The 12,588-nt window shown below is 47.0% G+C and overlaps 2 protein-coding genes across 3 annotated transcripts in view; both read right to left on the bottom strand.

Annotated features, from left to right (window-relative positions):
* LOC105473147 (exosome component 10) overlaps positions 1 to 6,096 on the bottom strand; it is a 30,377-nt gene extending 24,281 nt beyond the window's left edge. Inside the window, exons 1-3 of the mRNA XM_011726786.2 lie at positions 5,943 to 6,096; positions 4,263 to 4,399; positions 1,599 to 1,722 (exon numbers count right to left, since the gene is read on the bottom strand). Of these exons, the coding sequence (XP_011725088.2) occupies positions 1,599 to 1,722; positions 4,263 to 4,399; positions 5,943 to 6,053 (372 nt within the window). The 5' untranslated portion in view covers positions 6,054 to 6,096. The remainder of the gene's footprint in view (positions 1 to 1,598; positions 1,723 to 4,262; positions 4,400 to 5,942) is intronic.
* Positions 6,097 to 11,477: 5,381 nt separating this feature from the next.
* Positions 11,478 to 12,588, bottom strand: part of LOC105473151 (mechanistic target of rapamycin kinase) — a 149,702-nt gene continuing 148,591 nt past the window's right edge. For both annotated transcript variants that reach the window (XM_011726788.2, XM_071100808.1), the window contains exon 58: positions 11,478 to 12,442. In XM_011726788.2, the coding sequence (XP_011725090.2) occupies positions 12,427 to 12,442 (16 nt within the window). In that variant the 3' untranslated portion in view covers positions 11,478 to 12,426. The remainder of the gene's footprint in view (positions 12,443 to 12,588) is intronic.

Raw genomic sequence — 12,588 nt, 5'->3', positions numbered from 1 at the left:
GTGGGGAGATTGTTTGAGGCCAGGATAGTTTGAGGAGTTCAAGACCAGCCTGGGCAACACAGCAAGACACTGTCTCTATAAAATTAAAAAAAAAATTAGCCAAATGTGGTGGTACACACCTGCAGTCCCAGCTACTTGGGAGGCTCTGGTGGGAGGATCACTTGAGCCCAGGAGTTCGAGGTTGCAGTGAGCTATGGTTGCACCACTGCACTCCAGCCTGGGTGACAGAGCAAGACTTCAGTCTCCAAAAAAATATAAACAGAATTTGCAGATCTGGATGGCAGATTCAGAATAAGGCACTTTATTTATTTATTAATTTTAAATAAATACAAGGTCTCACTATGTTGCCCAGGCTGGCTCTGGAACTCCTGAGCTCAAGTAATCTTCTTACCTTGGCCTCCTATACCGCTAGGATTACAGGAGTGAGCCACTGAACCTGGCCAGAATAAGGCAATTTAAATTTTTTTTTTTTTTTTTTTTGAGATGGAGTTTCACTTTTGTTGCCCAGGCTGGGGTGCAATGGTGCAATCTTGGCTCACTGCAACCTCTGCCTCACAGGTTCAAGTGATTCTCCTGCCTCAGCCTCCCGAGTAGCTGGGATTACAAGTGTTCACCACCAAGCTCAGCTAATTTTTTATATTTTTAGTAGAGATGGGGTTTCATCATGTTAGTCAGGCTGGTCCTGAACCCCTGACCTCAGGTGATCTACCCACCTCGGCCTCCCAAAGTGCTGGGATTACAGGCATAAGCCACCACACCAGGCCACCTTTTTTTTTTTTTTGATACAGAGTCTCACTCTGTCACCCAGGCTAGAGTGCAGTGGCATGATCTCGGCTCACTACAACCTCTGCCTCCTGGGTTCAAGCGATTCCCCTGCCTCAGTCTCCTGAATAGCTGGAATGACAGGCGTGTGCTACCATGGCCCGATTAGTTTTTATATTTCAGTAGAGACAGGGTTTCACCATGTTGGCCAGGCTGGTCTTGAATTCCTGACCTCAGGTGATCACCTGCTTTGGCCTCCCAAAGTGCTGGGATTATAGGTGTGAGCCACCGCACTCGGCCGGAATAAGGCACTTTAAAAACAGGCTTTCAGGCCCAGTGCAGTGGCTCACGTCTGTAATCCCAGCACTTTGGGAGGCCAAGACAGGCAGATCACTTGAGGCCGGGAGTTTGAGACTAGCCTGGCTAATATGATGAAACGATGTCTCTACTAAAAATACAAAAATTAGCCAGGAATAGTGGTGGGTGCCTGTAATCCCAGCTACTCAGGAGGCTGAGGCAGGAGAATCACTTGAACCTGGGAGGTGGAGGTTGCAGTGAGCCGAGATTGCCCCACTGTACTCCAGCCTGGGCGACAGAGCAAGACTCCATCTCAAAAAAAAAAAAAAAAATCCTCGATGGGGCAGTGATATTTTTAAGACAACTGTAATTGTTCTTAGAAAAAACATACCAACTATCAGAAGGGAATATTATTATAAGAAATGTTAAGCTTATTTCCTTTTCATTTTCTAAGGTGCCTGGGTTGCTCCGTCTATTCATATATTTTAATAATATAAAGCTATTTGTTAGTTATCATAAGAGTAAAGGAAAATACTCACCACTCTCTCCAGAATTACATCATTGGCATCAACCAGCAGATCAAACTTGTCTTCCAACTCTGTCACTTTACTTCGATCCTTAATGTTGCTGCGACACCCATGGTATTGCATTACTCGGCTCATGCTAAGGAAAGGAAAACCAAGGTTAGCTTGTAGATTTTTATTTCATTTGTTTACATTCTGTGAGAGAAAATGTTCAAATGATGTGGCTCGGACTGTTCCCAACACATCTTTTTTTTTTTTTTTTGAGACAGAGTCTTGCTCTGTTGCCCAGGCTGGAGTGCAGTGGCATGATCTTGGCTCTCTGCAACCTCCACCTCTCGGGTTCAAGCAATTCTTGTGTCTCAGCCTCCTGGGTAGCTGGGATTACAGGCACACACCACCAGGTCTGGTTAATTTTTGTATTTTTGGTAAAGACAAGGTTTCACCATGTTGGCCAGGCTGGTCTCGAACTCCTGACCTGAAGTGATCTGCCTGCCTTGGCCTCCCCAAGTGCAACCTCCGCCTCCCGGATTCAAGCGATTCTCATGCCTCAGCCTCCTGAGTAGCTGGGATTATAGGCACATGCCACCAGGTCTGGCTAATTTTTGTATTTTTAGTAAAGATGAGGTTTCGCCACGTTGGCCAGGCTGGTCTCGAACTCTTGACCTGAAGTGATTCACCTGCCTCAGCCTCCCAAAGTTCTGGGATTACAGGTGTGAGCCACGAGCCCAGGCTTTTTCTTTCTTTTCTTTTCTTTTTTTTTAAAGAGACAGGGTCTTGCTCTGTTGCCCAGGCTGGAATGCATCAGTGCAATCACAGGTCCCTGCAGCCTCGAACTCCTGGGCTCAAGTGATACTCCCACCTCAGCCTCCCAAGTAGTTGCAACTACAGAGGTGCACCATCACTCCCAGCTACTTTAAAAAATTTTTGTAGGGATGGAGTCTCCCTATGTTGCCCAGGCTGGTCTTGAACTCGTGGGCTCAAGCGATCCTTCTGCCTCGGCCTCCCAAAGCACTAGGATTACAGGCATGAGCCGCCATGTCCAGCCCCCAATACTTTTTGATGAAATCAATAAAACTTGCACCCTAGCTGGGTGCAGTGGCTCACACCTGTAATCCTAGTGCTTCGGGAGGCTGAGGTGGATGGATCACCTGAGGTCAGGACTTCGAGAGCAGCCTGGCCAACATGGTGAAACCCCATCTCTACTAAAAACACAAAAAGTTGGCTAGGCACAGGGGCTTATACCTGTAATCCCAGCACTTTGGGAGGCCGAGGTGGGTGGATCACGAGGTCAGGAGTTCGAGACCAGCCTGGCCAACATGGTGAAACCCCCTCTACTAAAAATAAAAAAATTAGCCAGGAGTGGTGGTACGTGCCTGTTACCCCAGCTACTGGGGAGGCTGAGGCATGAGAATCGCTTGATCTTGGGAGGTAGAGGTTGCAGTGAGCCGAGATTGCACCACTGCACTCCAACCTGGGCGACAGAGTAAGACTCCGTTCCCCACACCCCCTAAAAAAAAAAGATTAGCCGGTTGTGGTGCTGTACACCTGTAATCCCAGCTACTTGGAGGCCTAGGCAGGAGAATCACTTGAACCTGGGAGGCGCAGGTTGCAGTGAGCCGAGAGCGAGCCAATGCACTCCAGCCTGGGTGATGAAGCGAGGCTCTGTCTCAAAAAAAAAAAAAAAATTAAAATTAAAAAAAAAAAAAAAAAAAAAAAAATAAATAAATAAATAAAAGAAATACCTGCTACTCTACAAGTTGTGTGAAATAATCTTGGATCTGGCTAGGCACGGTGGCTCATGCCTGTAATCCCAGCACTTTGGGAGGCTGAGGTGGGTGGATCATGAGGTCAGGAGATCAAGACCAGCCTGGCTAACATGGTGAAACCCCATCTCTACTAAAATAACAAAAAATTAGCTGGGTGTGGTGGCGGACGCCTGTAGTCCCAGCTATTCGGGAGGCTGAGGCAGGAGAATGGTGTGAACCCAGGAGGTGGAGCTTGCCGTGAGCCGAGATCGTGCCCTTGCACTCCAGCCTGGGTGACAGAGTGAAACTCCATCTCAAAAAAAAGAAAAAAAAAAAAAGAAAGAAAGAAAGAAAGAAAGAATGAATCTTGGATCTAAGTGTTCAATTCCCATATTAATTAAAAAAAGATCTGTACAAAAGTCAATTTTTTTTTGTTTTTTGTTTTTTTGAGACAGAGTCTCGCTCTGTTGCCCAGGCTGGAGTGCAGTGGCGGGATCTCAGCTCACTGCAAGCTCCACCTCCCAGGTTTACGCCATTCTCCTGCCTCAGCCTCCTGAGTAGCTGGGACTACAGGCGCCCGCCACCTCGCCCGGCTAGTTTTTTGTATTTTTTAGTAGAGAGGGGGTTTCACCGTGTTAGCCAGGATGGTCTCGATCTCCTGAGCTCGTGATCTGCCCGTCTCGGCCTCCCAAAGTGCTGGGATTACAGTCAATGTATTTTTTAAGTACAAAAGTCAATACATTTTTAAAAAGCTAAACTAAAAATATACCAAGTAATATTTCCCTAATCAAAATCCATTGCTTCAATTTTCATATTTTATGGCTCTTCATACCACAGAAAATGTTTAAGGAAAAATAAATTTCAGGAAAAATTTATCGACCTCTTTGTTTTCATTTCTTTTCATTAACATAAGAAAACAAAATATAGTACTTACCACTGAAGCAACCTGTCTCCCTGTGTTTCACAAAATGCTTGGAAACCAGGAAAACTTCGGTAAAAATCATACTCATCGCCAAACTGTGGTAGGCCCCCAGATGCCTTGGTGACTGCCACCACGGATCCAAGAGCAAACTGTCCAAAACAAGAAAAGATGGCATGTTTTACACATGGATCCCCATTCATTTGATATATCATTTTTATGATCTATTGTATACAAGGTATCTACTCTTCATCCATCAAAAAAGTACTCATTTAGTGCCAAACCCCAATCTAATCTAGGCCCTAAGATTACAAGCATGAACGGGAAACCAAGTTTGGAGCTTACATTCTTGGGAGAGTTGAGAGACAGAACAAACACATACATATATAATCTAATATTCACAAAAACCTGGGGTTGAATCTTGACTCTGCTACGCATTAACTGAGATCCTGGGCAAGTGATTTCTTTAATTTGGACTTTAGTGTTCTCCTCTGAAAAACAGGAAAAATAAAAAGGGCCTACACCACAGAGTTTTTGTGAGGACAGAATGAATAAGCTAATAAAAGCACTTAGGACAGTTCTTGGCACATAAGTGTTATTATTATGACTCAAGTTCAGATCCAAGAGCTTTCTACAGGAATGTGTTTTTGTGTTTTCATCTGGATGAGCATCTAAAAACAATACAACCTTATCCTAGATCCTTGGACGACAAAGTTGTAACAGCTACTATCTAAAACTGGATTTGTGTTTATTGTTCAGTTAGTGTCAAGTGGTTCTCTATTTTAGCTGTTGTGAGATAACGAAACAAAACTGTGAAGTGACATAAATGATGGTTGATCATGTGAAGGCCAAATAAACATTTCCCAAGAAAAAAGCAGAGAAAGGAGGTGGGAAATTAAGTCATGGAGGGGCACATGGTAGCTTATGAGCATGACTGCCACACAACCAAGACCACAGTTAGTGGTCCAGGAATTAATGAGAGCCATGTTAATGAATCAACAGCATTAGCTAATGGCAAATTAGATACATACAACGTGAGTGGAATTTCTGTAAATTTATAGGGCTAATTTACAAATTATTTTAGTTTCATGGCTTTGTAAGAGCTATGCACAGTTTAAGCCTAGTTGTACGTTTGTTCACATTTAAGCTAAGTTATACAAAGATCTTAAGTGAACGCTCTGTGTGTCTTCCAGGAGTTACTGATAGAAGTGCAATGGGGCTTTAACAGGTGACATTTAACTCAGGGTTAAAAATTATGTAGGATTGGACTTCAGGAACAGAGGAAGAGAAGAAGGGCCATCCTGGTCGCGGGAGGGGACAACTCCAGGCAAGTGTGCGGAGTGCGAAGCAGCCGAGCCCCTGAGGAGAACTGGTCGGGTGGCTAGGGCGTGGCGGGGGCGAAGTCGCAAGGGCTAGGGACGTCTGGGTGGCAAGGAAGCCTTTCCCAGGATGCAAGATGGGTTTCCACATTTGGGCCTACATGGACTTAAGCTGGCAAGCGGGACGCCCCTCAGTGTCCGTTTCTGAGGCCCCATCCCCGGAGGATGCAGGAGTCTGCGCCCAGCGCGGACAGGGGCCCCGCGACCCTCGCTCGGGATCTACTGCGGCGGGCGGGCATTGGCTGCCCAGAGGGCCCGGGTCGGCTTCCGGCGGCCGCGGGCGACTCCTGGTACCCCCGAGGCCCCGCGAACTCACCTTCACAAAGCTGTCGGCGTCCGGGAAGCCTGGCAGTACCATCTCCCCGTCGGGTTTGGTCGCGCTGGTAGCCGACTGGACCCTGGGCTCGCGGGTACTGGGCGGCGCCATTTTTTCGGCCAGCACAGCTTGTCTCGCGAGAGCGTCTCGGTCGACGCGACGCGACGTGTGCGCACCACGCATGCGCCAGGTCGAATCGGCGGGCGGGGCGCCTGCGATTGGGGTGGCACTTCTGAGCGCTGTAGCATGAATTTCACGTTCTTTTACCTCATGTTGTATTATCCCAACAACCCTGTGATCTAGGGTGCGGCCTGGAGGACCTGATTTATCACATATATTTTTGACACGAGGTCTCGCTGTTTGTTGAACCTGGTTTCGAACTCTTGGACTCAAGAGATCCTCTCACCTTAGCCTGCGAAGTAGCTAGGACCCCAGGCGAGGGCCGCGAGCCCCGCTTACCCTCGTGTTTATTTAAAAACCGGGATTACCGGGCGTGGTGGCTCGCATCTGTAGTCCCAGCTGCTCCGGAGGCTGAGGTGGGATGGTTGCTCAAACCGAGGAGGTGGAGGTTCCACTGCACTCCAGCTGGGGTGACAGGGTGAAACCCTGTCTCAAAAATTTCTTTTTAAAGTTACGTTTTTGAGGCTGGGCGCGGTGACTCACGCCTGTAATCCCAGCACTTTGGGAGGTTGAGGCGGGTGGATCACCTGAGGTCAGGGGTTCGAGACCAGCCTGGCCAACATGGTGAAACCCCGTCTCTACTAACAGTACAAAAATTAGCCGGGCGTGGTGGCATAGGCCTGTAATCCCAGCTACTCGGCGGTTACAGTGAGCCGAGATCAAACCACTGCATTCCAGCCTGGGCAACAGAGTGAGACTGTATCACAAACAAACAAAATTATGTTTTTGAAACAAAGTCTCACTCTGTTGGTCTTCCAAAGTGCTGGGATTACAGGTATGAGCCATCAGCGTGCAGCCTAGTTTTATTTTTATTTTTTTTTTGAGACGGAGTCTCGCTCTGTTGCCTAGGCTGGAGTGCGGTGGCGCAATCTCGGCTCACTGCAACCTCCCGCCTCCCGGGTTTAAGGAATTCTCTTGCTTCAGCCTCCTGAGTAGCTGGGATTACAGGCATGCGCCATCACGCTCGGCTAATTTTTTTTTGTATTTTTAGTAGAAACGGGGTTTCACTATATTGACCAGGCTGGTCTCGAACTTCTGACCTTGTGATCCTCCCACCTCGGCCTCTCAGAGTGCTGGGATTACAGGTGTGACCCACCGCACCTGGCCTGTTTTTTTTTTTTTTTCTAGACAGTCTCACTCTGCTGCACAGGCTGGAGTGCAGTGGTGCAATCTCGGCTCACTGCAACCTCCGCTTCCTGGGTTCAAGTAGCTGGGATTACAGGTGAGTGCCACAACGCCAGGCTAAATTTTTTTTGTATTTTTAGTAGAGATGGGGTTTCACCATGTTGGCCAGGCTGGTCTGGAAATCCTGACCTTGTGATCCTCCCGCCTCGGCCTCCCAAAGTGCTGGGATTACAGGTGTGAGCCACCAGCGCCTGGCCTAATTATTTTTCTTAGACTGCATCTTACCAACCTGGTCTCGAACTCCTGGGCTGAAGCTGTCCTCCCACCGCACTGGGATTACAGGCGGGAACCACCGTGCCGGCCCAGCCTCATATTTCAAGTCACCTCCTCCCAAGCTCTGGCTGGTTCTGTGTTCCCCTCACCCACTTGGTCTTGGCTCCGCCTATTAATTACACCTCCCCTGCCCCTCCATCTATCTTTCCCTCTCTATTGGTTCATTCCTAACAGCCTACAAGTATACTGACATCTCTCCCAACTAAAAGAGAAAAGGAAAAAACACGGGCTCCCACATCTCCTTCCAACCGCCATCACCTCTCTCTCGCCCTTTACAGGTAAGCTCCTGAAGAAAACGTCTAGCTCCCACTGTGCTTCCTCCCTCCAGTGCCCTCTGAACTCCTCCAAAAAGACGTTCTTTCCTGCGGACACTGCTGGAACCATTCTGGTTAACACAGAGTGGGAACTCAATACACATTTGTGAAGTGAACTCCTGGAAAAGCTCTTGTGAGGGAGGCACCAAATTATCAGGCAGCTCAGGAGATAGATTCACTCTCCTAAAATCAGAGATGGGATGCCCTTAATACAATTCATTCCACCCATTAAGTGTTCAATAAATGTTCAGCATATCCAATTAAGAGAATACTTGCTTTTCACTTTTTCCATGTGTGTGCTTCAGGTACACAGGTGCCCTGGCATGACAAAGGCCTAGTTCATTTAGTATTTTTGAGCACCTATTTCATCTGGTTCAACCTAATACCACGTGTCAGGCTGTGCAAATGCTCCCCCATGGATTATCTTGTCTTTCAGACAGCCTCACAAGGTAGGGCTTACCCACACTTTCAGAGGAGACAAGCAGAGAGAATCTAAGTAAATTATCCAAGGTCACAAAGGTAGTATGAAATGGAGTTGATATTTGAAACTCAGTAAGTTAACACTACAGCCTTCTTTTTTTTTTTTTCTTCTTCTTTTGAGATGAAGTCTCACTCTATTGCCCAGGCTGGAGTGCAATGGCGCAATTGCAACCTCCGCCTCCTGGGTTCAAGTGATTCTCCTGCCTCAGCCTCCTGAGTAGCTGGGATTATAGGCGCGGACCACCATGCCCAGCTAATTTTGTATTATTAAGTAAGAGACAGGTTTCACCATGTGGGCAAGGCTAGTTTCGAACTCCTGACCTCGTGATCTGCCCGTCACAGCCTCCCAAAGTGCTGGTATTACAGGTATAAGCCACCATGCCCGGCCTCAGCCTTGATTCTTAAAAAATACAGCTGGCCGGGCGCAGTGGCTCACGCCTGTAATCTTAGCACTTTGGGAGGCTGAGGCGGGAGGATCTCCTGAGCTCACCAGTTTGAGATCAGCCTGGGCAACATGGCGAGAACCAGTCTCTACAAAAAATACAAAAATTAGCCAGGTGTAGTGGCATGCACCTGTAGTCCCAGCTACTCAGGAGGCTGAGGTGGGAGGATAATTCGAGCCTGGGAGGCGGAGGTTGCAGTATGTTGAGATTGCACCACTGCCCCCCAGCCTGTACTGCCAGACCTTGTCTCCAAAAAAACCCCAAAAAAACAGTTAACCTGTGAACAACATCTGGTAATTAGGGGCTCCCATTCCTTTGAGCAGTTGAAAATCCACATATAGCTTTTAACTACCCCAAAACTTAATAGCCTCCTGTTGACCAGAGGCCTTACCAGTTAACAAATGGTCAACTGAGAAATATTGTGTATATATATTATATACTGTATTCTTACAATAAATTAGGAAAATTATGAGAAAATATATTTACTATTAAGTGGATCATCATAAAGATCTTCATCCTTATGTATTTATTTTTAGAGCCAGGGTCTCTGTCATCCAGGCTGGAGTGCAATGGCACAATCATAGCTTACTATAAGCTCAAACTCCTGGGCTCAAGCAGTCCTCCGGCCTCAGCATCCAGGGTAGACCGGGCCCATGCCACCATACCCAACTAATTTTTTAATTTTTTGTAGAGGCAGGGTCTCACTATGTTTCCCAAGCTGGTCTCAAACTCCTAGATTCAAGCAATCCTCTCACTTTACCTTCTCAAAGTGTTAGGGTTACAGGCATGAGCCACCGTGCCTGGCTGGACTAAACTGTATTTAAAGGCCTCCACTAGCTCCTTCCCTGCCTTTGATAATTCTTCTCAAGAAACCCAGAAGGCTTTGCTTAGATGTAACTTAAAACCTATTGGATTCACCAAAGACCTTAATCCAGACTCTCATATCCTAAAGAATGTATCTTTATCACTAATGGCCACCATTTTCCTGTGTCCATTCATTCTCACACCTTTATTGTTCATGAATGGTAACATCACCATAGTCACTGAGAGTTATTTCATCTGGAACCAAGAAAGTTATGGTGACCATATTTTCTGGAGCAAATAAGTGATACATGGTTTAGGACTGTAACAGAAAATCCAAGTAGGTATATGACTTTCTAGCTGTGAGTGTTAAAACTGTTACTAGTGTCACTATTGAGATTTAAATTCACCTTTTTTTTTTTTTAAACAGTCTTGCTCTGTCACCCAGGCTGGAGTGCAGTGGCGCGATCTCAGCTCACTGCAACCTTTGCCGCCCGGTTCAAGTGATTCTCCTGCCTTAGCCTCCTGAGTAGCTGGGATTACAGGCGCCTGCCACCATGCCTGGCTTTTTTTTTTTTTTTTTTTTTGAAATGGAGTCTCACTCTGTTGCCCCGACTGGAGTGTAGTGGCGCAATCTTGGCTCACTGCAAACTCCACCTCCCAGGTTCAGGCAATTCTCCTGCCTCATCCTCCCCAGTAGCTGGGATTACAGGTGCATGCCACCACACCCAGCTAACTTTTGTATTTTTAGCAGAGACAGGGTTTTGCCATGTTGGCCAGGCTGCTCTCGAACTCCTGACCTCAGGTGATCCGCCCCGCCTCGGCCTCCCAAAGTGCTGGGATTATAGGCGTGAGCCACCGCACCTGGCCACCAGTTGTCTTTTAAAAACACCACTCACGGCTGGGCACAGTGGCTTCTCTGGGAGGCTGAGGGGGGGCAGATCGCTTGAGTCCAGGAGTTTGAGACCAGCCTGGGAAAGATGGCAAAACCCCACTGTCTACAAAAAATACAAAAATTAGCTGAGTGGGGAGGTGCATATCTGTAGTCCCAGCTACTTGGGAGGCTGAAGCAGGAAGATCACCTGAGCCCATGGGGCTGAGGCTGCAGTGAGCCATGATTGTGCCACTGCAGTCCAGCCTGGGTGACAGAGTGAGACCCAGTCTCCAATGAAAACAAAAAACACCACTCAGATACGATTCCATTGTAAAACTTCACAGCATCAGGTTCATACTCCTTGCTGCTGAACTGATGGAGGCCCCGGTCTGGCCCCGTGCTACTTTCGTGCCTCCTTTAGTTCCTATTATTTTCCTGTTACTCCCTTTATTCCCCACTGACCACTGAGCCAGATATGCTGAACTATAAGGTGCAGCCATAAGAAAATGCCAGTTTTGTATGTTAAAAATGGTCCACGTACCTGCAATTTCATATGGTCCAAGTGATACTTGCTACTGCTGTGGATACCATGCTTTCACAGCAGTGCCTCACACTTCCTTTTCTGCTGAGAATGTCCCCCCTTGGTTCATCTGACAGACTCCCACTCCTCTCTTTAAGACCCACGCCAAACATCCCCCTTTCTATGAGGCTTTCCAGGCTCACCCGGTGGAATTTGTGCTCCTACCTGTGGCCCATACACGCCTCTTCTCAGCACTTGGCCGGGGTAAGTTCTGTTCACTTGAGTGGCATGCTGTCTCCACCTGTCTGGCCTGGGAACAGTCTGAGGAAAGGGACCACATCATGTACACCCTTATGTCCTCTGTCATCCCTACTACAGAGTGCTTACTAAAGGCTGAGTGCTGAAAGAGTAAATGCTTCCTTTTTGAACTGATCAAAATTACGACTAAAAAGCCACTCATATACGTATGTTTAAAATTCTGATGTCATTTATTGGCACAAAAATTATTCCGATACAACCTGGTGTCTAGACATGGCTACACTTTATACTTTGTGCATTTAGTTGAGTATTTGTTCTGCTCATAATTCCCAATATGTACCAGACCTTCCCTGTGTTCAGCACCTCCATGACAGTATTTCTGTTTTCTGAGCCCTTGCTCTAAACAGAGTATTCTGACCACTGAAATCATCCCAGAACCCTGCTGCAGAAGGCCAGTGCGGGTGGTCCCACTGTGCAGTGATCCCCTCCGTGCATCTGCTCAGCCGAGGCCACCAGTGATCCGAATAAACCTCCCTACTAGCGGTCAGGTCTTGGATTGAAGCGTGAGTCGCAGCATCACTGGGTCTGATGGAAGACCGACCTTTTGTAAAACTCATTTTGGCCTATCTTGCAAACATTTCTGCTGCTGTCCGCAGACCAGTGAGGTCTTGGGATAGGTGGCAGGGGTGAGGTTGGCATCTTCTGTGTCTTTACGGTCTAGGATCCTAATCCATGTCCTCCATGACCTGAGGCTTCTTGGCTGTGCTGTTTGCTGTACCCATGTTGAGAGGAGCAACTAGGTCATTCTTCCATCAGCAAGTACTTGTGATGAGTTCTCTTGTGAGTTAAGTCAAAACCCGTATTTCTAAAGTTATGGATCTTCTGTTCCCCAAAATGAATGGCTTGATTTACGTGGTATTACTGTGTTTCACTGTCCTGGGAACCAAATCAAGCCTTGTGTTTCTGACAATATATTCTTCAACAGCAGCTAGAAAGTTGGTTCAAACCAACTTTTAATATACAGTAGTTCTTTTCATTTACATTTCAAAATATTTAACAAAGTCAAACTTTCTCACCATGGTTTCAGTTTAGTGGAAGCATTTACTAAAGTAAAAAAGCCTCAGAAAAAACGTGACAGTCACATCTGGGCCTCCAGTTACCAGAAAGGGCACCTAAGAAGGCAGAAAGAAAAGGAATATTTTAATAATTTGAGCTTCTTCAAAGCTTTACACAGATAACTTGAAAATGAAAAGGCCAAGGTCTGACAACCCCAGGGTATTCCCTGAGCTCTCCCACAGCTAATTGCATGGGACACACT

This window comes from Macaca nemestrina, chromosome 1, assembly GCF_043159975.1.
Source record: "Macaca nemestrina isolate mMacNem1 chromosome 1, mMacNem.hap1, whole genome shotgun sequence".
Classification (NCBI taxonomy): domain Eukaryota; kingdom Metazoa; phylum Chordata; class Mammalia; order Primates; family Cercopithecidae; genus Macaca; species Macaca nemestrina.
Note: the sequence above shows the minus strand (reverse complement) of the source record. Positions and strands in the feature narration are given on the sequence as shown.